The 27,385-nt window shown below is 41.7% G+C and overlaps 3 protein-coding genes across 3 annotated transcripts; all 3 read right to left on the minus strand.

Moving 5' to 3' along the window:
- Positions 1 to 1,139: 1,139 nt before the first annotated feature.
- On the minus strand, positions 1,140 to 5,115 carry LOC143480403 (uncharacterized). The gene is made up of 6 exons (XM_076978087.1): positions 4,915 to 5,115; positions 3,656 to 3,780; positions 2,856 to 3,077; positions 2,555 to 2,702; positions 2,353 to 2,459; positions 1,140 to 1,855 (listed from the first exon to the last, which is right to left on the minus strand). The coding sequence occupies exons 1-6, from the start codon at positions 4,952 to 4,954 to the stop codon at positions 1,547 to 1,549; spliced, it is 951 nt and encodes a 316-aa protein (XP_076834202.1). The 5' UTR covers positions 4,955 to 5,115; the 3' UTR covers positions 1,140 to 1,546.
- Positions 5,116 to 14,423: 9,308 nt separating this feature from the next.
- On the minus strand, positions 14,424 to 19,551 carry LOC143480397 (uncharacterized). The gene is made up of 3 exons (XM_076978074.1): positions 19,114 to 19,551; positions 17,615 to 17,674; positions 14,424 to 16,703 (listed from the first exon to the last, which is right to left on the minus strand). Exon 3 carries the CDS (start codon positions 16,606 to 16,608, stop codon positions 15,208 to 15,210), a length of 1,401 nt encoding a protein of 466 aa, XP_076834189.1. The 5' UTR covers positions 16,609 to 16,703; positions 17,615 to 17,674; positions 19,114 to 19,551; the 3' UTR covers positions 14,424 to 15,207.
- A 2,558-nt stretch (positions 19,552 to 22,109) lies between these two features.
- LOC143480399 (uncharacterized) lies at positions 22,110 to 26,207 on the minus strand. Its single transcript, XM_076978076.1, has 3 exons — positions 26,059 to 26,207; positions 25,079 to 25,138; positions 22,110 to 24,074 (listed from the first exon to the last, which is right to left on the minus strand). Exon 3 carries the CDS (start codon positions 24,006 to 24,008, stop codon positions 22,824 to 22,826), a length of 1,185 nt encoding a protein of 394 aa, XP_076834191.1. The 5' UTR covers positions 24,009 to 24,074; positions 25,079 to 25,138; positions 26,059 to 26,207; the 3' UTR covers positions 22,110 to 22,823.
- Positions 26,208 to 27,385: the final 1,178 nt, after the last annotated feature.

Here is a 27,385-nt window from a genome sequence, read left to right on the forward strand (position 1 = left end):
CTTGAACATTGGCTCTTTTTACTCACACAGCGACACCTGCAGGCAGGAGTATACTACACAACATATTTCCCCTTTTGTAGAAAAGCATATTGTTACCACACAAGAACTGTATGCTAGAAATTCCAATAACATGAATGTAAAGCATAAACAACATGTACAAACAGAATGAGCCATTTTTCTCAAACAAGCATTTTTTTCTTAAGGATTTTTTTTCTCTTTCATTCCTCACTATGAAGTAACATAGTCCTTAGCCCAGAATGGAGCACGACGAACCCTACGCCATTGGTTTGTGGCAGAATGTTCAGATGGCACCGCACAAGGTGTATGCACCCCATGTGGCACGTAGGTCCAGCTGCAGGTCCAGATGGCATCAGCTCAAGGCTCCTGAAGACCTGTGCAGATGAGCTGTGCGGTGTGACCCGGTACCTTTTTAATCTCAGCCTGAGGTTAGGGAGAGTCCCACAGCTGTGGAAAACATCCTGCGTGGTACCGGTGCCAAAGACCCCACACCCCAAAGACCTCAACAGCTACAAGCCAGTAGCACTAACATCTCACCTGATAAAGACCCTGGAGAGACTATGCTTTGTACACCTCCGCCCACTTGTGAGTTCATCAATGGACCCACTTCAGTTTGCCTATCAACCTGGCATCGGGGTGGAGGATGCCATCATTCACCTGCTAAACAGATCTCTGTCCCACCTGCACTGCAAAAACAGCACTACTTGAAATAAGCTAAATATTCCTAAATATGACAATTTATTCTTGTTTTGAGAAAAAAAATCTGCCAATGGGGTAAGCAAAAGTTGCTTGTCTAGAATTCTTAAAACTAGCAAATGAATCTAACTTGTGTATTTTTAAATTAAAGAAAATTGTGCTTCTTACAAGCAAAAATTGCTTTTCTTAAGAAATATTTTTTTAAAATGAGTGTGACAAAATCTTGATTAAGCTGATTTCAAGATTTTCTATGCTTAATTTAAGAAAATGTGACTCATAACAAGAGTTTTGTAGAAAATCTTTCCTGAAATAAATTATGCTTTCTTGATGTCTTGCTGATTTAAAGAATTATTTGCTTACTTTAGGATTTTACACCTTAATTTAAATTATTCATGTAACAAAAAAAGCTTACTACAGGACAAGTTTTCTTAAAACTAATTGTTTTTTTCAAGACAAACAAGACAATTTGTTTTATTTTAAAATCAAGGCACTAGAAGCATTCTTGATTTTTGCATTTTTATTAACACAGCAATAGGTCAGCAATTGTATTTTGACAGTCTTTATATGTCCATCCAAACAGCACGCCTAACATTACCTAAATTTTTAGCCGGGTACTGTGTAGCATTGCCACTAAGTGCTTAATCCAGATACTCAAATGGGGAATACTAACTACTAAGATCAAAAATACATTTCCCTGCAGCATAAAAACCAATATTCTAACATATGGTTTCCATTATCTCAGAAGAACATCTTTAAAGATCTCAGAAACAAACATGTGTTGAACCACTTTTCTGAAAAAAACAAACACAGGGAAGTAGACTCTAAGAGAGACTCACTCAATGAATGACTTCCACTCACCAAGCGCCTTCTTGTAAGAGGGGGTTGAATCACTGTCATGGATGGAATCTTTGAGTATTTCAGTTTGCAAGATAGACAGCAACGTGGAAATGTACTTTGGGTATGTGAGGTGTAGGGCATAGTAATATGCCATGAGGTAGAGCAGTCCCTCATAAAGATACTTTCGGTCAAAGGTGGTCACTGGTGTGGTTCCAACAGCAATCATGCAGTTGCCTTCAGAGACGAGCAGAACTGGGCAAGCCAGGGGTCGCCGACGAAGGTAGCCTTCATGGTCTTCTGAAGTCTACATGCCAGAAAAGAATGAGGATGATTAGAGCAGAACCTCAACAAACACACACCCAACTAAAACACCTAATAGTCAAATGATAATAGTAAAAACTGTAACTATATATTAAGCAGATTGTGTGAATGTACATTACAAGTACCAGACGTACTACAGCAATTTTAAATAAAAAGGTACAGAAACAAGCCCTTAATGATATGGGGGAAAATATCCTTGTGATTTTTCTGCATATTATGTGATTGTGATTTAATCTTAGGTGCCAAGAACTTCACGTACATCACAAAGACACAGCTGAATCTACCATCATTGGAGAACTTGGAGCCACATTACAGCCTAAAATTGACTCATTATTCTTTGTAGGTTTTATTAACCTCAGGATATCATAGACCTGAACCTTAAGAATATTTAGAGCATCTCCACTCAGTAAATTTCATAAAGTGAAAGCATGATTAAGTGCAAAGTAAACAATAATTGCACATATAATATTGCATTCTCACCTTTAGGACATAGAAAAAAGCCTCACAGATGCTCAGCTTCTTAGGTGGTAGTGTGCTGGAAGGGAAGAGCAGTGGAAGGGCTCTGAACACAGCTGTTGCATCTTCCACTGGTTTGACAAAAGACAAATAAAACGATCAATCACAGCGAATAATGCAATATACAAAACATAAACTTAGACAAATCAAGGTACTGTAGAATTACCTCCATCCAAAGTTTTTGGAGGCTTCATTACTTTCTTCATGACACCATAGAACTGCACCTTTGAGTAGAAGATTTCCCATCTATCCTTCATCTCAGATATGTATCTGGAATTGGATGGTTGAATAATCCTCTGCAGCTCATCCAGGACCTGAAAAATACAGACAGAAAAGACTGGCTCTATATCTGGTCTTGACAATAACCACTTAAACACGAGGGCTATAGTATTTAAAGAATTGGAAAATTATATAAAAGTTTCCCTAAAGGAATGCTGGGATGGCTAAAAGAAGTGAGTACTGCTTACATGGTCCAGTTCTCTGAAACAAGGGTATGCCTCTAGAACCCTCACTGGTCTGTCTTGCTCCTTTATTGCATCAGAGTTAATTAATTGTCTTCTACTCTCGTACTCCAGGTTAAGCAGTTGGGTTACAGCAGCTTTGTTTGGTTTCTTAGTCTTGTATATTTCTTGGAGTCTTGTAGTGTCTTTCCTGGGTTTTCGGACTGTCAAAGAAGTCAGCTGAACCAGCTAAGCACAGAGCAGATGTGTACAATTCATTTGCAGTGTCTATTAATAATATTCACCCCTTGGATGTTTTACCCATTTATTACTTTTCTAAATCAATCATGGTCAACAAAATTTGGCTTTTTGAAAGAGAAAAAGGTACAAAAAACCCTTTGTAAAGTGAAAACTAAATCCTACAAACCGATTAAATTAAAATATGTGATTGCATAATGTTGACAACCTTTAAAGTGGCTGACCAAATAACACACGTTACTACAGGGTAGAGTTGGACAGAAAGATTAAATACAGATATAGACAGTGTATTTACACAGGGCTAATTTCACATAAAATTGCATAAGCACTTTAGGTCTCTAGAGATGCAAGAATGTATAGCAAAAATATCAGTAAATTGTTGTAAAATTTAAAATGTGTGCATTTGATAAATTTGTAGGCCATTTGTTTAAAGCCAAAATGAAAGAAAACCACCAACAGCCCTTCTACTGGGTATCTGGTAAGTGTGTGTTGGTAAAATTAATTTTAACTGCATAAAAGAAACTGGTGTGTCCTCAGTTTTTTTCAATAAGCAATAAAGCAGAACTTACTTCTTCACATTTGTGCACTGCAAGCCATAGAGCTCGACGCCTCAGGAAATGTTCAGGACCAGGAAAGAGATCTTTGATGTCATCTCGGGACAGTGAAGACAGCAGGTCTTCTCCAACATTTGCTTCTGCAATAGAAGTTTCCAATTATCACTAGATTACATAATCCATAATTCGTGTTATAAATAGGTACAACATTGATGCATATCATTATCATTTTAAATTGTCTGGACACTGTAACGAACAATGTGCTCTCAGAGAACGCAGCTGACGTCACGCCTGAAAGACCGCCAACGAACCCTAGCCGAGTGGAAGCGGACGTGTGCGTGTATTGATGGGACTCCTTTAAAGCCATTTTTTAAAGTGCATTTTTCCTTTAAAATTGTTTAATTCAATCAAGTCTAACATAAAAAACAAGGTTATTTCTCAATTATTTGTCTATATGCTACTACTGCTTAATTTCTGTATGGTTTTTTTTATATGGAGTTATGAGAGTTATGAGTCTCTCTCTCGCTCACTCTATGTGTGTGAAAATACGGAGTTTTTGTTTTTATAATCTAATAACAGTCTCACACTATGACTGATTCCCTGTACTGATGCGAAGGTGAATGTGCAGATTAATATATAAAACGACTCCGATAGCCGCGTATCGATTAATTTAATTAATTTCACCGAGCTGTTCAAGAACCGGATCTTTTGGAAACGACTCATCACTATTATGTACTGGAAGAGGTTTTTCGGGCATAAAGCACGTTATACAACAGCCGTACACATTAACATTACCTAAAATTAACAGCCTCCAAACATTACCTTTCAGGGGTGGGTTTCCCGAAACGTTCGTAGCGCCAAGTACTTCGTAACCTCGTATGAAACGTATGAGGTTAAGAAGTACTTAGCACTACGAACGTTTCGGGAAACCCACCCCTGACCTGCTCTAAATAGAATTTCAACTAGATACACAACCGCTTAGCGCCATTAGATCACGACAGATATTGGATAGTCCTGCCCTGTCCGGGACCATGCTAATATGGCCAAACCTGGTGGAAACTTTTAAAGACGAATTTTGAAAATGCCACAATTTTAATTGCCATTAAATCATGACGTTTTGCACACTACTGTTGAAAGAATTCACAGAGACTGAAACTGAGAACGGCACAGGAATGCTTTAATAACTCCCTGCATCAAGATGTGCCTAGCCTAGCATGCTAGCGACATAACACAAAATAGATTAACACTAAACAAAGAAAAAAACTGTTACATACCTTTCAGAGTGGAAATTGTTATTTCGTCCAGTTTCTCCATAACTTGCCTTCAATTCTTCACTAGTTGTACCATGAAATCACATCCAAACTTGAACCTCAGTAGCACTAACCCTACAGTCTAACCGTCGTCTTTAACCGTCGGCGCGAAAGTTGTAACGATACCATCTCCAGGAGTGTGGGGGAGGGGATGGAGATAGTTTAGTTCACGTTTTATTTATAAGCATATATATATATATATATATATATATATATATATATATATATATATATATATATATATATATATATAAATATATATATATAATATAATTTTTTTTTTAAATAAACGAGTGAATGTGTACTATTATTTATTCCAGCTTTTGTAAGGCGACTTATGATAAACCGTATACCTCTTAATAGACTAATCCAGGTTTTCTTAGGTTCATGGGTAAATGAGTTCACAGACCAGCAAAGCAAAATGATTTGGCGCTGTGTTATATGCTTCGTTTTTGTGGGTCTGACCCTCAAATCCTACTCAGTCATATTAGTTCTGCACATAGCCATAGTCCAGATTTCCATGTAGTTTGTGGTATAGATGGATGTGTCAAAGAGTATCGTGTTTACAACATGAAGAATAACTCATTAATTGTGAGTGCTGTTAATTATAGTGGTTTTCCTGTATTTGGGCTTGTGTGAAATATTTATGTGATAAATTCATCATTACATTGTTTTGAATTACAACAGTATAATACCATTTGCTATGACAGATTACATGTCATGTAAAATTGAGATTCCAAACATGGCACAAGCAACAGAACTGATTATAGATTTGATATGACCTATGCTGTCATATCAATATATTATAAATATCTCATCTGATATATTATAAAAGGTACTCTGTTTTACATGGATGGATTGGATCATTAGATGGTGGTTTTGGACAGTTTTACAGCAATTTAAAAATTTTTTATTGTGGCCATTTGTAGCAAGAGACTGACATTCGAACGCTGTAGTTGGTACATGATTATTATGGTGAAGATTTGCTAAAGGTGTTCATCTGTTTGACCTGGCCTAAAGTGAACGCTATGAGTTGTGCTGTATGTTATGTCTTTCAAATGGGGCTTGCTTAACTGTGTTTTATGTTTACCAACTGCTTTGAGTCTTGCAGCTTTTGTTCATGTAAGACCACATGTTGTATGAAACATTATGACAGCCATTATTTCAAACTTGAGTCATTAAGTACATTTCTTAAATCGAGAATTTGTTTAAGTGGCCTTATTCTTTAAATAAGAAGAATAATCTTATTCTTATTCTAGAATTTCAACCAAACCATAGTCATACCCTGTAATTGGTAAATAAAGCTCAAGATGAGCTGAAATATCTTATTTAGAAAAAGTTAGACAAATGTTCTTAGAATGAGCTTAATTTTCTTGTACAAAACTTGCTTGTTAAGAATATTTTTTCTTTTTAGACAAAAATAAGAAATAAAGTCCATAAACAAGGGTTTTTTACTTTCTTAAAAATCGTTTTTTGCAGTGTGGAGACCACTGGGAGCACTGTGAGAATCATGTTCTTTGATTTCTCCAGTGCTTTCAATACCATCCAACCCATGATCCTGAAGGACAAGCTGGAGCGCACTGGACTGGACCGCCACTTCACCACATGGATTCTGGACTACCTCACTAACCGACCGTAGTATGTGAGGACAAAGGGCTGTCAGTGTGACACTGTTGTCTGCAGCACGGGGCTCCACAGGGAACAGTTCTTGCTCCCTTCTTGTTCACCCTCTACACTGCAGATTTACAGTACAGTTCTGCCAGCTGCCACCTGCAGAAGTTCTCTGATGACTCTGCTGTCGTCGGCCTCATCAGTGATGGTGATGACGGGGAGTACAGAGGACTGACTGCAGATCAATGCAGGCAAAACTAAAGAACTGGCGGTGGATTTCTGCAGGACTAAACAGCGGTCAAATCCTGTGCCTGTAAATGTTAGAAAGTGCAACGGGTAAAAAACCATCTCCTAGGCAACGGTGGTAATGCAGTCCGAACGGGTCGGGAAAATTGCTGTCACACACTGACAAGCAGCAGATCAACTAGTGAGTGAACCGAAGCTGCCTGGACTTTCCACCACACGTTACCACACGTTACCACACACACATTACTACACACACTAGATACTAGATACACGTTGTATGATTGAGCATGAAACTCAAGCCGACTTAGAGTGTGAAATGCTGGATGACCAAGCCAAGGAAGCACAGCGACTCCAAGATGACGCTATCAAAGCCAGAGAAGCACTCACCAAGTGACTAGAAAGAGAACGACGCCTGAAAAGAGCTGAACAGGACCTTGAGATTACTAAGCTTCGTTCTTCTATGCTTTCCAGTAACTGGGCACCTGCACATTCATCATCTGCCCACTCTGATGTGTCAGACCCTTTCCTGGGCTTACCAACGTCAGTGCCGGTAAGACAGGTCGACGAACGTCCAACCACCTCTCCGCTGCGGTCAACCCAGTTACTTCCACCACCTGGTCCTGTTGTGTGTCCAACCATTCCTTCCCCACAAGTGATGCCACAAGTCACTCCAATCTCCATGGCACGTCCTGCTGGACCACCGCAGCCGCAACCTGCGGCCACCATAACGAGACCAACTACTGTGACAAATTCAACAGCGCAGCCCCAGGGTCCAGTACCCATGGCAGCTATGTCAGTGAGATTACAGTCTGGTCCAGTGGTAACATCAGCTTCTACGGCAGAACCTGTGCTACACCCCTCAGTGCATGTCATCACTTCAGCACCTGTGACCCATCCTGCACCTCATGAGGTATCATCCTTTGAGTCAAAACGTCCTAGTCATCTAGCGCCGGCAACAAGTTTGCACTCCAACCTACAATTTCCCGCTAACCAAGTAGAGCGTCAGTTTTCAGCAACCAACCAGCCATGGCACCACTTAATGCTGCTCAACATACCAACCATGGAGCTCCACTGCCTCTCCCGACTCACCATGGGAACCAGCCTGTGCCAGTTCTCTCCGCTCCCTACCCTGGCTACACACCACTACCTGGAGCAGAGTTACTCATAGCCTCAGCTCTTGGAATCCCTCGGCCTTCCCTTCCAGTGTTCGAGAGTGGTCGGGAGAGTGATTTTGCATTGCTTAAGCTTGCACTAGCCAATGTACTGGGAGGCAGCCTTCACCTCAGTGAGCAATATAAATATCAAGTGTTGATAGGACACATCAAACTACCAAGCGCGCTGCAGCTGGCTAAGGCTTACACGTATGACCCGGCACCGTACACTAGTGCGCTACAGGCTCTGCAAGATAAATACGGGCAACCACGACAGTTGATCCAAAGTGAGCTAGGTGCCATCCTCAATGCGCCTGCTCTAAAGATTGGTGACGCTGAGGCCTTTGACTCATTCGCCTTATCAGTCCAGTCCTTGGTAGGCATGTTAAAGACACTTGAAGGACAGAATGGATATGAACTCCACTGTGGTTCCCACGTTGATCGTCTGCTCAGTAAGATGCCTCCTACTTACTGTGATGGCTTTGTTGAGCATTGCCTGCGATATGGTGTTCTGCAGACTAGTACCGACAGCACCTACACCCTTCTGGACTTAGCTACCTGGCTCCAGACAAAGTCACAAGCGAAGCGTATATCCAGTAGAGCGGCAGCACTGTATGAGACAAATACCCCCCGACCAGCTAGGAAGGATCAGCGGATTGCTCAACCTAAAGAGAAGTCAGGAACAGCGTGCTTCAATGTAACTGACAGGGCGCCAAGGGGTGTGACATCTTCGGCAGAGCTTACGCGGATGAAGGCCAAACCCAAGCTGAAACCTTTCTGTCCATACTGTGACAGTCAAGACCACTACCTTAATTCCTGTGAAGAATTCAAGAAGTTGACCACCGATCAAATCTTAAAGTGGCTCCTGGATGGTAAACGGTGTCGAAAATGCGGACGCAATCACCCAGAGGACCGGTGCACACTCAAGCGCCCCTGTAAAACCTGCAAGGAGACGCACCTCACTATCTTGCATGAGTCAGTCCAGGAAACCAAACGGAAGGTGTACACAGTCAGTCTACTTCCCACAAAGGTGTACCTTGATCGGCCCAACAGGTCTCAAAGAGTAATGCTGAAGGTGGTCAAGGTCCTCCTTCATAACGGTGACCAAAAGATGGAGACTTACGCAGTACTCGATGACGGGTCTGAAAGGAGTATCGTCCTTCCTCAGGTGGTGCAACAGCTCAACCTCGTCAGCCATCCAGAGACTCTACCTTTGCAGACTGTGCACCAGAGCATTAAGCAACTTAACGGCGCATCAGTCTCCTTGGAAGTGTCATCACCACTGCGACCATACGAGAAGCACCTGATATCCCACGCCTTCACTGCTGAAGGGTTGGCTCTTGCTGAACAAACTTATCCAGTCGGTGTGCTGCAGCAGAAATACAAACATCTCAGGGACCTTCCCTTATGCCCGGTGAACCGCGTACAACCACTGCTCCTAATTGGGTCTGATATGCCCCACCTGATCACTCCGGTCCAACCAGTGCATGCAGGACCACCAGGCGGACCTGTCGCTATTTGCATTAGACTGGGTTGGTCTCTTCAAGGGCCAGTTGATACTGTTCATCCCTCACCTGGGGTCCAACAAGGCCTGCACATCACCACAGCCTCAGCTTCCAGCTTCTTAGGAATGTGGAAAGCCTTTGGCAAATGGACACCTTGCCCTACAGTGAGAAAGTTGTCACTCGTTCAAAGGAAGACCAACGTGCTCTTACTCTGCTCAAGACAGCCACCACTAGAGTGATAGTAGCTGATTTTCCACGCTACGCCACTCCCCTTCTTCGCCGTATGACAGACATGGTTCTCTGGGCTCCTGCCGAAGCAGTACTTCCCAGGCTTCGCAGCATAGAGCGGAAGCTGGCTAAGAACCCTACACAAGCTAAGTCATACAGTACTGAAATCCAGAAACTGGAGGCATCAGGCTATGTGGCAAAGGTCTCACCAGAAGAAGCCAGTCAGTCACCAGAGCCGTGGTTTATACCACACCACATGGTCCATCACAATGGAAAGGACAGGGTCGTTTTCGACTGCTCCTTCCAATACCGGGGGCAGTCGCTGAATGAGCTCCTGTTGCCTGGACCAACCCTAGGGCCTTCACTACTAGGTGTCCTCCTGAGATTCCGTCAGTACTCAGTCGCTGTGAGCGGAGACATATAGGCGATGTTCCATCAGATCCATTTGGAGCCCTTTGACACACCAGTGCTGAGGTTCATCTGGAGGCACATGCAGAGGGAAGACGAGCCAACCATTTACGAATAGCAAGTGCTGCCGTTCGGCACTACATGTAGCCCTTGTTGTGCTGTATATGCTCTCCAACGCCACATTCGAGATAACTGTGGTGACAATTCCAACTTGATCGACGTTGTCGAGCAGTCCTTCTATGTGGACAATTGTCTTCAGAGCACCCAATCTGCTGCGGAAGCCAAAGCTCTCATTGACAACCTACGCAAGCTACTCATGGAAGGAGGATTTGATCTCCGGCAATGGGCGAGTAATGTACCAGCAGTAATCAGCCACCTTCCCCCAGAAGCTAAATCAGACAGCTGTGAGTGCTGGTTGTCTAAGGGTAGTAACGACCTGCAGGAGTCAACCTTGGGCCTCCAATGGAACTGCCTCACTGACTCGCTAGGCTTCAAGCACCGTCCACTGGACCACCTTGAGCCTACCCTGAGGAACATCCACAGAGCTCTAGCAAGTCAGTATGATCCACTGGGTTTTATTAATCCTTTCCTCACCAGGGCTAAGGTCATCATCCAGGACATCTGGAGGCAAAATGTCGGTTGGGATGATCTTATTGAACCTCAGTCTCTGAGAGAACAGTGGACAGATTGGGTGAAGGAGCTTCCCGATCTCATCCACCTCCAATTCCCACGGACCTATGCACGTGCCGACGAGCCAACTGCATCCAGGGAGCTTCACATCTTCTGCGATGCATGAGAGAGAGCATATGGTTCAGTGGCCTACCTACGCACCGTCGATGACCAAGGTTATGTCTACACCTCCTTTGTGCTAGCCAGATCAAGAGTGGCACCAAAGAAACGCATTAGTATGCCACGTCTGGAACTTGGCGCTGCACTAACTGGTGCCCAGCTTGCCAAGCTTATCCAGACAGAGCTGACCATACCCATTCAGCAGACATTCCTCTGGTCAGACTCCACTACGGTGCTCCAATGGCTGAGGTCAGAGTCGTGCCGTTACAAGGTCTTTGTTGGCACGCGTATAGCAGAGATTCAAACTCTAACTGAGGTAGACAGCTGGAGGTATGTGGACTCGGCAAGGAATCCAGCAGATGACATAACTCGAGGTTTGAAGCTCTCAGACATGGCGCATCCACACCGATGGATTAATGGTCCAGATTTCCTCCGTCAACCTCCAGATCAGTGGCCGGCTATGACCGCAACAGCGGATGACAAACCTGATTCTGTCAAACTCTGAAAGTCCACCTTTGTCAGTACAACATCTGAGGCTCGGAGCTCAGATTTACCTGATCCGGCACAGTTCCGCACATGGAAGGAGCTAGTCCAGACTATTGTCACATCCCTTCATGGGGCGGCCACCTCCGGTGATTGCCAGACTGCAAATGCTGCAACCTACATCCTGGCAGAGAAGTTAATCCTGGCCCAGGCCCAGCAGGACTCTTTCCCTGGGGAGTTAAAGGCGCTCAAGGCCAGTCGACCTGTTTCAGCTGACAGTCATCTAATCACACTCTTACCCGAATATGATGAAGCCACAGGATTACTTCACGTTGGGGGTTGGCTGCGGCGTGCGGAGGATCTGGAAGCAGATGCTATCCATCTGATCATTCTGGAGTCAGCTCTGGCGCGCCAAGCCAGATGTTCCCAAGATGGCGGATCTTCCACTCTGCAGGTTACGCATCTACAAACCGCCATTTTACTCCACGGGAGTGGACTGTTTTGGCCCATTCATTGTGAAGATCGGCCGCAGGACCGAAAAGCAATGGGGGATTGTGTACAAATGCTTAACTACTAGGTGCGTCCACCTCGACCTTCTGGAAAGTCTTGATGCGGATGCCTTCCTGCTGTCCATGCGCAGATTTATAGCCAGGCGCGGCACTCCGTTTGAATTCCTGTGTGATAACGGTACCAACTTCGTTGGGGGAGAACGGGAATTACGGGAGGCCTTTGATGCCATGGCTCCTGAGCTGTGAGATCAGATAGCGAAACAGAAGATCTCCTTCCAGTTCAACCCACCAAGTGCCCCGCAATTCGGTGAGGCTTGGGAGCGAGAAGTTCGGTCTGTCAAAACTGCGCTCAGAGTCATCCTCCGAGATCAATCAGTACCGGAGTCGGTCCTGTACACCGTTCTCGTTGAGGTGGAAGGAATTCTAAATGCTAAACCACTCGGTTATGTCTCAGCTGACGCTGCTGATCCTGACCCAGTTACACCGCATGTGCTACTTATGGGACGTCGTGATTTCTCATTGCCACAGGCCCTGTATGACTCAAGCAGAATTCTGGGGACACGACGATGGAAGCATAGTCAGGTGCTAGCAGACAAATTCTGGTCAACCTTCATCCAGCGATACCTGCCAAGCCTACAGGGACGATCTAAGTGGCAGACCGATGGAGGCCAGCTGGCCGTGGACCAGGTTGTTCTAATAGTTGATCCACAGCTCCCACGAGCTCTCTGGCCAGTAGGCAAGGTGGTCACAATCCATCCTGGGGCAGACGGGAACATCAGAACTGCCACTATCCGAGTTAAGGAGAGGACCTACGTCCGTCCTGTCGCCCGGCTCATCCAACTGCCCAGATTCAGTGACTCTGAGGATTGTCCTAACTGATGGGCTTTCTTTGGGAGTTCAAATGTCCTGGAGACAGACATTTGGGGGCGGCTGTGTTAGAAAGCGCAATGGGTAAAAAACCATCTCCTAGGCAACTGTGGTAATGCAGTCCGAACGGGTCGGGAAAATTGCTCACACACTGACAAGTGGCAGATCAACTAGTGAAGCTGCCTGGACTTTCCAACACACGTTACCACACGTCACACACGTTACCACACGTTACCACACACACGTTACTACACACACACACACTTCCACACACGTTATTGATGACGTCATTGATGTCAAGAGCAACATCTATTAAAGGAAAAAAGGGAGAGATCTCTGTCTCAGTGTGTTGATTCTTTAACGGGAATCAGAGTCCATGATTCACCGCCTCAGCCAGCAATCCTTCCCTTTGAGTTTTTGCCCCGCATTCTCAAACAGTAAACATCCAGGGCACAGACATTGAGAGTGTGAGGTCCTACAAATACCTTGGGGTCCACCTTAACAACAAGCTGGACTGGACTGACAACACAGCTGCTCTCTACAGAAAGGGCCGGAGCAGACTGTATCTCCTAAGGAGACTCAGATCCTTTGGTGTGCAGGGGACACTCCTGATGTCCTTCTTTGATGCTGTGGTGGCATCAGCCATATTCTACGGAGTGGTCTGCTGGGGTAGCAGCATCTCCACCGCTGACAGGAAGAGACTGGACAGGATCATCAGGAAGTCCAGCTCTGTCCTCGGGTGTCCTCTTGACCCAGTGGAGGTAGTGGGAGACAGGAGAATGAGGTCTAAGCTAAAACACATGCTGAAGAACCTGTCCCACCCCATGCATCACTCTCTGACCACACTGAGCAGCTCCTTCAGTGCCCGGCTGCTGCACCCGCGGTGCGTGAAGGAGAGATACCACAGGTCCTTCCTTCCACACGCCGTCAGACTGTTCAACACGCACTGCACTCAATAGACTGTAGTTCATGTTTAACATTGCTACTACATGCCGGACAAATTGTGCAATTTTTTTCAATACAGCAAATGTGCAATAGTTAGTACCAGGGCTCACTCATTTGAAGGGTGCGTTCCGGAAACTGTCTGCCTCGATCCGGTAACTTTCAAACCTACTAATAAGTTAGTAATTATAAGAGCTCTCCTTTTTAGCTATGCCTCTCCTATAGCTATGCGTCTCCCCTATAAAGCTAGTTATACTTTCGCGAGTGACCGTAAGCGTGCGACTCGGCACACCTCGCGCGAACGGCCTTTATAGGGGTTTATACCCCCCCGTCAACAATTCACACTCGTCGCTGTTTGCGTTCCGGCATCGTTTGATTTACAAATTAAGCAATGGGTTAGTACTTCTATGTGCAATATCACCATACATAAATTATATTTTTCAATATCATATATTTTTGTAACCAGTATACATACATTTTAGTTTTGTTTTTTAATTATTTACCTTATATATTGTTTTTATACTTCTTCTTCTTCTTTATACCTCTGTCTGTCCCTTCCTCTCTGCTGCTGTAATATTGCAAATTTCCCTGTTGTGGCATCAATAAAGGATTATCTTATCTTATTAATTACCAACTATTTTAATAGAAAGACCTGTTGGTTTTTGTTCTGATTTATCTAAAGTATTTGGCAGATACCCGTAATATACATAATACCCATAATATACAGTATATAATATACTTCAGAACTTAGTATTATAGTTTTCAGAATTTGTTTTTCAAATGCTTTTATTTATCACATAGAGAGAAGAGAGAACATATCATAGCTTATTCCAGTCTCATTATGGAATCATTTGGGATTACTCAAGGCTCATAATGATCACTAACAAATTAACATTCAACATAAAAGATCCTAAAAGATCTTAAAAGCCCCAAGATCCTCTGGGTAGACTCCCACTCCACGACATTCCCCAAACACGACAGTCCTTCGGTTTTAATCACCTACATATTGATGCACAACACCTGCACTCAATCAAGCCACTGCTCTACTTACAGACATCGTCATTCAGTGTTACACATTCCTCACCAGACCATAACTTTACATAATAAACATTAACTTTATATAATAAACATTAACTTTATATAATAAACATTAACTTTATATAATAAAACAGCAACAAAAAAGTCCATATGTGTACGTTCTTGGGTGTGATCCAATGTGTGTGTGTTCATCCGTCTCAGCTGTGGCTGATCCCGTCTTCACTTGGGTCTTAATTCATTCCGTATATTGTGCATTAGCCTAATGTCCTGAGCTCATCTTTGTCAAGTCAACTCGTGTTCTACAGTATGTGTTGAGTGTGTGCTCCAACCCGAATAAATGCATCTGTATTCACGTTAAATTCATCTAGTCATGCTGCCTAACCTCGCACATCACAAATATTTCTTCATTTGTATTTTGCATTGATTTATACATCTTTTTCAGAACCTTTTGATTCTAAATGTTTCTGAAATTAAAATCTTTCAAATATTGTGAAACTCTTTCGACACTGAGCAGGGATATGGCTTCTCTCCTGTGTGAATGCGCTGGTGCAGTTGAAGACGACTCTGTCTATTAAAACTCTTCCCACACTCTGAGCAGTGATATGGCTTCTCTCCTGTGTGAATGCGCTGGTGTTCATTGTGATAACTCTGTCTACTAAAACTCTTCCCACACTCTGAGCAGTGATATGGCTTCTCTCCTGTGTGAATGCGCTGGTGTGTTTTGAGACTACCCTGTTGAGTAAAACTCTTCCCACACTCTGAGCAATGATATGGCTTCTCTCCTGTGTGAATGCGCTGGTGTTGTTGAAGATGACTCAGTGTAGTAAAACTCTTCCCACACTCTGAGCAGTGATATGGCTTCTCTCCTGTGTGAATGTGCTGGTGTAATTTGAGATGACTCCGTATATTAAAACTCTTCCCACACATTGAGCAGTGATATGGCTTCTCTCCTGTGTGAATGCGCTGGTGCAGTTGAAGACTACTCTGTGTAGTAAAACTCTTCCCACACTCTGAGCAGTGATATGGCTTCTCTCCTGTGTGAATGCGCTGGTGTTTGTTGAGACTACTCTGTAGAGTAAAACTCTTCCCACACTCTGAGCAATGATATGGCCTCTCTCCTGTTTCAATACGCTGGTGCATTTGAAGACTACTCCGTGTAGTAAAACTCTTCCCACACTCTGAGCAGTGATATGGCTTCTCTCCTGTGTGAATGCGCTGGTGTTCATTGAGATAACTCTGTCTACTAAAACTCTTCCCACACTCTGAGCAGTGATATGGCTTCTCTCCTGTGTGAATGCGCTGGTGTTTGTTGAGACTACTCTGTAGAGTAAAACTCTTCCCACACTCTGAGCAATGATATGGCCTCTCTCCTGTTTCAATACGCTGGTGCATTTGAAGACTACTCCGTGTAGTAAAACTCTTCCCACACTCTGAGCAGAGATATGGCTTCTCTCCTGTGTGAATGCGCTGGTGTTCATTGAGATAACTCTGTCTACTAAAACTCTTCCCACACTCTGAGCAGTGATATGGCTTCTCTCCTGTGTGAATGCGCTGGTGCTGTTGAAGACTACCCTGTGTAGTAAAACTCTTTCCACACTGTGAGCAGTGATATGGCTTCTCTCCTGTGTGAATACGCTGGTGCCGTTGAAGATTACTCCGTGTAGTAAAACTCTTTCCACACTGAGAGCAGTGATATGGCTTCTCTCCTGTGTGAATACGCTGGTGCAGTTGAAGATGACTCCGTGTAGTAAAACTCTTTCCACACTGTGAGCAGTGATATGGCTTCTCTCCTGTGTGAATACGCTGGTGTATGTTGAGATGAATCTGTGTAGTAAAACTCTTCCCACACTCTAAGCAGTTGTAGCTTTTCTCCTTTTCCATGTTTACTGATTTCAGCAGTCTGACATACTCCTTACAGATAAATTTGTTTATGTAGGTAAAGTTTACGTGTTGAGGAAAGTGGACAGCATTAATTCCTAGAGGAAAAAGACATTGCAAATTCATTGCAAGATGAAGATGACAGAATCATGACAAAGAAGCATTTGGGCTCTGCATAATGCTAAAAACATTCATTCTAAAGATATTCATGCTAAAGACCATCAGGAGACAGTGCTAGGCTTCCTTACTTCACTAAAATGAAAACATTTGTCTATGTTGTGATACGTGTCTCTCTCTGTTTGGTTTAGTGCCACTCTATGTGCCAGTCTATAGGGACTTTTATTTTGTAGGATTCATCAACTTTATTTTCAAAGTTGTTCTTTTCCTTCCTTTCTCTCTCATGGTGCTACAGAGCTGCTTTGGTCTGTTGAAGCTCCTTATGAGTTCCAGCAGTGTGATTTGATCTTTTAAATTATTGTGAATCAGAGAATTAATCTATAGGCAGCACCAACATATCACAGAAAATTCACCTGTGCACACAATTACTCAATGTGCCATGTTTCCAGGTAGATTGAAGGTAAAAATGATGTTGGCCTCTTTAGAAAGCGCTCCTGCTAAAAGTGTGCAAAAAGTCACACGATCCACAAAGGACATTTTTTGTACTTACGTATTTCTACGTGTAGTGTGATGTATTAGAAAGTTGCTGTGCATTTGCTTGAAAGTCACATATGCCACATATGAATTTACAAATACAAAATGTGATAGTTGTAAGTCGTGGTTTTCGTTTGAAAATCATGTTTTGTTTGCTAGCAAATAGTATATTTGCGGAATATGTTCTGTTTGTTTACAATGTTTTGGCAGCATTATAACTCCATAGCAGAGTCACTGTCCTGTTCAGAAGGGTCTATAACTCAGCCTGTGTGTGTATAATGAGATTTGGAGATACTGTGTTAATTTATCTGGATTATACTGAGAAATGTATCAGTCACAGGTTTAAAATATAGCTCACCTCTTCAGAAGATCTCAAATCTCTCACTGTTAAGACAACTTCTTCAACATTTCTGTTGGACTGAAAATGATTAGAATAAAATATTTTTAAATTTCCACTTCACATTTATTAAAATGACATAAAAATTTAAACATGCACACATGGTGTAGATCTAACACATCTACTTTATTCAGTGTTTCTCAACATAGATCTCCGTGCCATTTCTTATTAAATGGCATGTCATTTTTACAACGTATCTGTAAAAGCTGTTCGAGATCTACAGTATAGACGAGACCTACTGCCATATTCTGGCAAAATATAAAATAGTTTTTTTTTGTACAAGGGAATTTTATACTGTGCTGGCAGACCGCATATTGTCCCCCGGCATGGGCGTGGTAGTGGGTGGAAAAGTGGACCTGACTACCGAGGGCCAGAGTAGGAAGAGGGGCCTATTTTGCTCATGTGCCTCGTTTACTGGCATTTATAAGGGTCCACTGACATTGAGAGTGTAGAGGGCCCAGAATTTGCTGCAACGATCCTGTTCCCCGGTCCCAACTTTGGACAAGACTGCACTAAAGCATAACTTCCTATAAACACGAACATAACGTTTTAGTGAAATGTATATTTGATCTCATATTGTCTTTCACTAATAAATAACAATGTATAAACAACTGGAGAAGATGACAGATGGGTTGAAAACTCAAATGTCGATCCCACAGATCACGACGACCTTTACCAAGACTACATGCACTCAGGGTGACAACATTAACATGCAAGCTTCAAATATAATACATGTTATTCCAGTCATTTATTTTGTTTGCTCTGAAACAGATACTGATTTGAAAAAGACTAAGGATCTTGCAGGGTGACAAGACTAGTTTCCTTTAGAGATAATTTTCTATCGTGCGATATTTACAAATAGAGAAACCGATTAACAATGGGAAAATAATCAGAAGGGAGTAAATTACATTTCAATGCGGGGGTGGGGAGACAATACACAGTAAACATTTTCTAAAGGAGTTCCTGAGGTGGCGTCAAAGCTTCTCCCAAATGTTATTGTGCTTAGGAAAAGTACACCCGTATATACCTATCTATATGATTTCACCTAAACGTAAAATTACTTCAATTAATAACCAAACTAAATCAAATGTATGTAACATGACAATACATCCAGTATAACAGCATAAAATCAATTAAATCGCACATTAAATCTACTGTAATAAAACCGTACAATATAACTAGCATATAAGCTTTTATCTTTGTAACAGGAACCACTGAGCTACTAAACAAAAGAACAAAACAGAATTATATTCGTATAGTATCAAATAAGTAGCTACGTTATCTGGCTGGGTTAGTTAGCGCTACAACATCCATTATAAAAACACTTTAACACATTGAATTTTCCACCAACTTAGTCAAGACACGAGATTCAACCGTGAGGTAACGGAACGAACAAAATAGTGTGGTTAAGATTTGGTTAAAAGGTGTTAGTGGTACGTATTACTAAGTTAAGTACTTACAGGTCAACCAGTAGTCCAACACTTCCAAACACCAACACGACAATAGGTGCAACTTCACTAAACGCCCGATGCTGATATTGAGAAAAAGGAAACCTGTGGTCTGTAATGTCCGATGGTGATGGTAGGCAGAGGTGGGCGGATCGATCCAAATATCGATAACAACGCTGGTATTGATTTTGAGCAATACTCGTGTAAAAAGGTTAATACTCAATCTTTTTAACTCTCCCGCACGCAACGACTGCTGCGTACGTGGATTCATCAAAGTCTCTTCTCTGTCTGTAAGAGCAGCGTTGCCGACTCCTCAGTAAGGAAAGTCGCTATTGGCTGTCCTAAAAGTCACTAAATGGCGTCATCGCCTAATTTGCATAAAATGTTTTTGTAGCTGTAAAATAATAACGTTGTGGGAGAGAAAATGAGTAAAAAATACCCTAAATATGTTAGAACTACAAATGAACTCTGAAAAAACTTCCGTTCCGTTGAAATAGGCAGTCACTTCCCAAAATAACTTAATGACTTTAATGCCTTGTATAAATTATTTTTACGTAAATTACATAAATCAGTTTTTTGCCGTGGTGTTAAATGTTAGCATAAGAGTAGCCGTTATCCATAACTGCTATTCTACGTTCAACCCTCCTCCTTATCCAGACTTGATGTTTATCTTTTCACAAAGAGGCGCACACTGTGGACGAGGTGAGTGACTGACTGAGAGTATGTGAGTTAAATTCAGTGATTTATTGTCTTTGGCAGGCCTCCCAACACAGGTCTCAGACCCCCAGAGCTGGAGAACCACCCGTTGAATGAACCACTAATTCAATACTGTTTGTCTTTGTACAAGTCTCTCTGTACTGTGTCTAAGCAGGTGAAAGCAGTGTTGCTAGAACCAGCAGATCATCTGCTCCACTCCTTCATTCCCGGCGACTGGGTTGCAGAACCAGATGATTCCTAAAGTTTCTGAAAGAATGACTACTGTTGCATGAAGATTATGTTGAATGATTAAGAGAATCAAAGGGGGAGAATGTGAAGGAAATATTGATTATATTCATGTGTGATTCATGTTAATCATGTCCATGCAGACACTATAGCACAGTCTGTGTGAAAAGTACTCCTTGCACTGCTTAGTAATTAACTGTAACCTTATTGAAGATGTTTTCTGTAAGACTGAAATCTTCTGTGCAGCAGCAGAGTTAGAGATAATATTGCTCATCCGTTTCTATGCACCCAAGGTTGAATCCCAGGGAAACTGATAACTGCTCCTGGGAAGCAGCATCCTTAGTTTTTTCTATGAAGGGCCGTTTTATTCAAACTCAGCGGTACACCTAAAGTGGAAATCACTTACATTTTGAGGAAGTTTCTTATTTTCGGGAAGTCCCACACACACAATCGTTTCAGACAATGTTAGCTTTGTAATGCCCAGATGGCGTTGAGCTTGAATGAGGGACCTTTATTAATGTTGGACTTAAAAGTGAATACAGTTAGGGTAATTAAGTTGAAGGACGTTTAGAGACATCCAGCATTTAACATCTCTTACGCAGGCCTCAATTTTTCCTAAACTGTGTTTGTCATCAGGTTTGGCTGATATATAAAGTTCAGTGTCATCTGCATAGCAGCAAAAGTTGACACCATGTTTTATAACTATGCCCGATGGTAGCATATATAATGTAAATAATAGTATTCCTAAGATGGAGCCTTGCGGGACCCCATATTTCACTTTTGTACGTTTGGAGTGAATATTTTTGAGCTCTACAAACTGATAGTGATTAGTTAAGTAAGAGTAAAACCATGAAAGGGCTGTACCTGAGATTCCAACACAGCTTTCTAACCATTCTAACAGGATCCTGTGATCTATTGCGTTGAAAGCTGCACTAAGATCAAGAAGCACTAACAGAGATACATAGCCTTGATCTGAGGTAAGGAGGAGATAAATTGTTACTTTGACTAGGGCTGTTTCAGTACTGTGGTGTGGCCTAAATCCATATTGGAACTTTTCAAATGTGTGATTCCTATGCAGATATAGGCATAATTGCTGGGCTACAGATTTTTCTATGATCTTGGATATAAATTATGTGTTTGAAATGGGTCTATAAATAAATAGTACAGTCGGATCAAGATTTGGTTTTCTTGATCAGAGGTTTAATAACCGCTAATTTACAGGATTTGGTCATGTGACCTATTGTAATGCATGAGTTAACTACAGTTAGAAGAGGTTCAGTCACAACTGGTAATACCTTTTTTAATAATTTTGAAGGAACTGAATCTACTGTGCAATTAGTACAATTTAATGATGAAATTATTTTCTCTAATTCTGATTGTGGGAGTGGATGAAAAGCATCAAGCGTTTCTCCCAATGTAAAATTAAAATCAATATCGACCAAACCAGATGACATACCAGTTGGATTCCCAATAAAAGGTTTTATATTTTGTCTAATATTCTCTATTTTATTTTTCAAAGAAATCAATAAATACATTACTAGTGAGGTTTACTGGAATCTGAGGTTCTGCGCCTGCTGTTGGAGTCCCTTAGGTGGTCGTGTTCTGGCAACTTCAGCTGACATTGGCAACATCAAGGGGATTTACGATGGCATCAAACAAACACACAGAGATGGAGAGACTTAGAGGCAAGGCCCAATATCAGGGTGATCTACCAGACACTGACTACATCTGCTTGCAGTGTGGAAGAGATTATCATTCTAGGATTGGCCTGTTCAGTCATACTTGAAGCTGCACCAAACAAAGTGCGACTCCATAGTGTCTCAAGACTGACGGATGCCAGCAACAATCTGGACTGATTTTATAATTCAAAATAACATTCAAGAGGCTTACTTGGCATTTAATGAGATGATTACTAAAGGGATTACTAAAGACCTGTTGGTTTTTGTTCTGATTCATCCAAAGTATTTGGCAGATACCCGTAATATACATAATATACAGTATATAATATACTTCAGAACTTAGTATTATAGTTTTCAGAATTTGTTTTTCAAATGCTTTTATTTATCACATAGAGAGAAGAGAGAATCATTTCATGGAATCATTTGGGATTACTCAAGGCTCATAATGATCACTAACAAATTAACATTCAACATAAAAGATCATAAAAGAACTTAAAAGCCCCAAGATCCTGTGGGTAGACTCCCACTCCACGACATTCCCCAAACACGGCAGTCCTTCGGTTTTAATCACCTACATACTGATGCACAACACCTGCACTCAATCAAGCCACTGCCCCACTTATAGACATCGTTCAGTGTTGCACATTCCTCAGTCACCACACCATAACTTTACATAATAAACATTAACTTTATATAATAAAACAGCAACAAAAAAGTCCATATGTGTACGTTCTTGGGTGTGGTCCAGTGTGTGTGTGTTCATCAGTTTCACCTGTGGCTCGTCCCGTCTTCACTTGGGTCTTGTTTCAGCCTGTATAATGTGCATTAACCTAATGTCCTGAGCTCATCTTTGTCAAATCAACTCGTGTTCTACAGTATATGTTGAGTGTGTGTGCTCCAACCCGAACAAATAATGTGCATCTGTGTTCACATTAAATTCAACTCGTCATCCTGCCTAACCTCGCACATCACAAATATTTCTTCATTTTTGCATTGATTTATCCATCTTTTTTAGAACCTTTTGATTCTAAATGTTTCTGAAATTAAAATCTTTCAAATATTGTGAAACTCTTCCCACGCTGAGCAGTGATATGGCTTCTCTCATGTGTGAATGCGCTGGTGTGTTTTGAGACTACTCTGTCTACTAAAACTCTTCCCACACTCTGAGCAGTGATATGGTTTCTCTCCTGTGTGAATGCGCTGGTGTCGTTGAAGAAGACTCCGTGTAGTAAAACTCTTCTCACACTCTGAGCAGTGATATGGCTTCTGTCCTGTGTGATTAAGCTGGTGCAGTTGAAGACTACTCTGTGTAGTAAAACTCTTCCCACACTCTGAGCAGTGATATGGCTTCTCTCCTGTGTGAATGCGCTGGTGTTTGTTGAGACCACTCTGTTGAGTAAAACTCTTCCCACACTCTGAGCAATGATATGGCTTCTCTCCTGTTTCAATACGCTGGTGCAATTGAAGACTACTCTGTCTACTAAAACTCTTCCCACACTCTGAACAGTGATATGGCTTCTCTCCTGTGTGAATGCGCTGGTGTTTATTGAGATTACTCCGTATACTAAAACTCTTCCCACACTCTGAGCAGTGATATGGCTTCTCTCCTGTGTGAATGCGCTGGTGCAGTTGAAAATTACTCAGTGTAGTAAAACTCTTCCCACACTCTGAGCAGTGATAAGGCTTCTCTCCTGTGTGAATGCGCTGGTGCAGTTGAAGACTACTCTGTGTAGTAAAACTCTTTCCACACTGTGAGCAGTGATATGGCTTCTCCCCTGTGTGAACACGCTGGTGCTGTTGAAGATTACTCCGTGTAGTAAAACTCTTCCCACACTGTGAGCAGTGATATGGCTTCTCTCCTGTGTGAATACGCTGGTGCATTTGAAGATTACTCCGTGTACTAAAACTCTTTCCACACTGTGAGCAGTGATATGGCTTCTCTCCTGTGTGAATGCGCTGGTGCAGTTGAAGACTTCCTTGTGTAGTAAAACTCTTCCTACACTCTGAGCAGTGATATGGCTTCTCTCCTGTGTGAATGTGCTGGTGTAATTTGAGATGACTCAGTATAGTAAAACTCTTCCCACACTCTGAGCAGTGATATGGCTTTTCTCCTGTGTGAATGCGCTGGTGCAGTTGAAGATGACTCCGTGTAGTAAAACTCTTCCCACACTCTGAGCAGTGATATGGCTTCTCTCCTGTGTGAATGCGCTGGTGTCGTTGAAGACTACTCTGTGTAGTAAAACTCTTTCCACACTCTAAGCAGTTGTAGCTTTTTTCCTTTTCCATGTTTACTGATTTCAGCAGTCTGACATACTCCTCACAGATAAATGTGTTTATGTAGGTAAAGTTTACCTGTTGAGGAAAGTGGACAGCATTAATTCCTAGAGAAAAAAGACATTGTTCATTCATTATGAGATGAAGATGAAACAATCATGACAAAGAAGCATTTGGGCTCTGCATAATGCTAAAAACATTCATTCTAAAGATATTCATGCTAAAGACCACCAGGAGACAGTGCTAGGCTTCCTTACTTCACTAAAATGAAAACATTTGTCTATGTTGTGATATGTGTCTCTCTCTGTTTGGTTCAGTGCCACTCTATGTGCCAGTCTATAGGGACTTTTATTTTGTAGGATTAACCAACTTTATTTTCAAAGTTGTTCTTTTCCTTCCTTTCTCTCTCATGGTGCTGCAGAGCTGCTTTGGTCTGTTGAAGCTCCTTATGAGTTCCAGCAGTGTGATTTGATCTTTTAAATTATTGTGAATCAGAGAATTAATCTATAGGCAGCACCAACATATCACAGAAAATTCACCTGTGCACACGATTACTCAATGTGCCATGTTTCCAGGTAGATTGAATGTAAAAATGATGTTGGCCTCTTTAGAAAGCACTCCTGCTAAAAGTGTGCAAAAAGTCACACGATCCACAAAGGACATTTTTGGTACGTACGTATTTGTACGTGTAGTGTGATGTATTAGAAAGTTGCTGTACATTTGCTTGAAAGTCACATATGCCACATATGAATTAACAAATACAAAATGTGATAGTTGTAAGTCGTGGTTTTCGTTTGAAAATCACGTTTTGTTTTCTAGCAAATAGTATATTTGCAGAATATGTTCTGTTTGTTTACAATGTTTTGGCAGCATTATAACTACATAGCAGAGTCACTGTCCTGTTCAGAAGGGTCTATAACTCAGCCTGTGTGAGTATAATGAGATTGGATGATACTGTGTTAATACTGTGTTAAAGGATGTATAACTCAGCCTGTGTGTATAATGAGTTTGGGAGATACTGTGTTAATTTATCTGGATTATACTGAGAAATGTATCAGTCACAGGTTTAAAATATAACTCACCTCTTCAGAAGATCTCAAATCTCTCACTGTTAAGACAACTTCTTCAACATTTCTGTTGGACTGAAAATGATTAGAATAAAATAATTTTAAATTTCCACTTCACATTTATTAAAATGACAAAAATTAAAACATGCACACATGGTGTAGATCAAACATATACTTTATTCAATGTTTCTCAACATAGATTTCCGTGCCATTTCTTATTAAATGGCATGTCATTTTTACAGCGTATCTGTAAAAGCTGTTCGAGATCTACAGTATAGGCGAGATCTACTGCCATCTTCTGGTGAAATATAAAATTTGAAAAAGACTAAGGATCTTGCAGGGTGACAAGACTAGTTTCCTTTAGAGATAATTTTCCATCGTGCGATGGATATTTACCAATAGAGAAACCGATTAACAATGGGGAAATAATCAGAAGGGAGTAAATTACATTTCAATGCGGGGGTGGGGAGACAATACACAGTAAACATTTTCTAAAGGAGTTCCTGAGGGGGCGTCAAAGCTTCTCCCAAATGTTGTTATTGTGCTTAGGAAAAGTACACCCGTATATATCTATCTATATGATTTCACCTAAACGTAAAAATACTTCAATGAATAACCAAACTAAATCAAATGTATGTAACATTACAATACATCCAATATAACAGCATAAAATCAATTAAATCGCACATTAAATCTACTGTAATAAAACCGTACAATATAACTAGCATATAAGCTTTTATCTTTGTAACAGGAACCACTGAGCTACTAAACAAAATAGAATTATATTCGTATGGTATCAAATAAGTAGCTACGTTATCTGGCTGGGTTAGTTAGCGCTACAACATCCATTATAAAAACACTTTAACACATTGAATTTTCCACCAACGTAGTCAAGACACGAGATTCAACCGTGAGGTAACGGAACGAACAAAATAGTGTGGTTAAGATGTGGTTAAAAGGTGTTAGTGGTACGTATTACTAAGTTAAGTACTTACAGGTCAACCAGTAGTCCAACACTTCTGTTGTATTTGTAGGTAAGTAATGTAATAAGAGACCAAATAAGTACTAAACACACTGTAATACCGTCGCGGTTCTTTTCTTTTACTTTTCTTCTTCTCTCTTGAACATTGGCTCTTTTTACTCACACAGCGACACCTGCAGGCAGGAGTATACTACACAACATATTTCCCCTTTTGTAGAAAAGCATATTGTTACCACACAAGAACTGTATGCTAGAAATTCCAATAACATGAATGTAAAGCATAAACAACATGTACAAACAGAATAAGCCATTTTTCTCAAACAAGCATTTTTTTCTTAAGGATTTTTTTCTCTTTCATTCCTCACTATGAAGTAACATAGTCCTTAGCCCAGAATGGAGCACGACGAACCCTACGCCATTGGTTTGTGGCAGAATGTTCAGATGGCACCGCACAAGGTGTATGCACCCCCTGTGGCACGTAGGTCCATCTGCAGGTCCAGATGGCATCAGCTCAAGGCTCCTGAAGACCTGTGCAGATGAGCTGTGCGGAGTGACCCGGTACCTTTTTAATCTCAGCCTGAGGTTAGGGAGAGTCCCACAGCTGTGGAAACCGGTGGTGGTACCGGTACAGCTGTGGTACCGGTGCCAAAGACTCCACACCCCAAAGACCTCAACAGCTACAGGCCAGTAGCACTAACATCTCACCTGATGAAGACCCTGGAGAGACTACTCCTTGTCCACCTCCGCCCACTTGTGAGTTCATCAATGGACCCACTTCAGTTTGCCTACCAACCTGGCATCAGGGTGGAGGATGCCGTCATTCACCTGCTAAACAGATCTCTGTCCCACCTGGAGATCACTAAGAGCACTGTGAGAATCATGTTCTTTGATTTCTCCAGTGCTTTCTGTGAAGGATTGGACGAGCACTTGCAAAAAAAAATGCAAAGTGGATCAGGCCAAGATAGCAGAGGGAGCACAAAGTCCAAGCAAAAATTCTCTTTTTCTCTTCTTTTTATTATTTTTCTTTAGAAAGTGAATATTTTTGCAAATAATTACTCAAAAATAATAATAACAATAATCAAGCATCAACATATCAAAAGAAACATACTATTCAAAACCTCAACTTGCTGAGTCTCTCTCCAAGAGTCAGAAACCACTATGGCAGCAGAATTCAAAGGGGGTCGCTCCCTATACAAGATCAAATGCTTGGTCTCCAACATAGGACTCAGACTACACATATAAAGAAGGTGGCCAGTACCATTCCTACACAATAGGGGAACACTTAACATCCACCAGACAAAACAAACATTAGACAAACTCTGATGTAGGGGTGGGCGATA

The sequence above is a fragment of the Brachyhypopomus gauderio genome, chromosome 17 (genome assembly GCF_052324685.1).
Source record: "Brachyhypopomus gauderio isolate BG-103 chromosome 17, BGAUD_0.2, whole genome shotgun sequence".
In the NCBI taxonomy this organism is placed as follows: domain Eukaryota; kingdom Metazoa; phylum Chordata; class Actinopteri; order Gymnotiformes; family Hypopomidae; genus Brachyhypopomus; species Brachyhypopomus gauderio.

Excerpts from the sequence above, each read along its gene's own strand:
- LOC143480403 (XM_076978087.1), bottom strand. The coding sequence starts at position 4,954 with ATGGAGAAACTGGACGAAATAACAATTTCCACTCTGAAAG. Across the intron at positions 3,078-3,655 it reads CAGTGCACAAATGTGAAGAA|CTGGTTCAGCTGACTTCTTT; the intron begins GTAAGTTCTGCT and ends CTCTGTGCTTAG. Across the intron at positions 2,460-2,554 it reads TCCAAAAACTTTGGATGGAG|TGGAAGATGCAACAGCTGTG; the intron begins GTAATTCTACAG and ends TTGTCAAACCAG.
- LOC143480397 (XM_076978074.1), bottom strand. The coding sequence starts at position 16,608 with ATGGAAAAGGAGAAAAGCTACAACTGCTTAGAGTGTGGGAAGAGTTTT.
- LOC143480399 (XM_076978076.1), bottom strand. The coding sequence starts at position 24,008 with ATGGAAAAGGAAAAAAGCTACAACTGCTTAGAGTGTGGAAAGAGTTTT.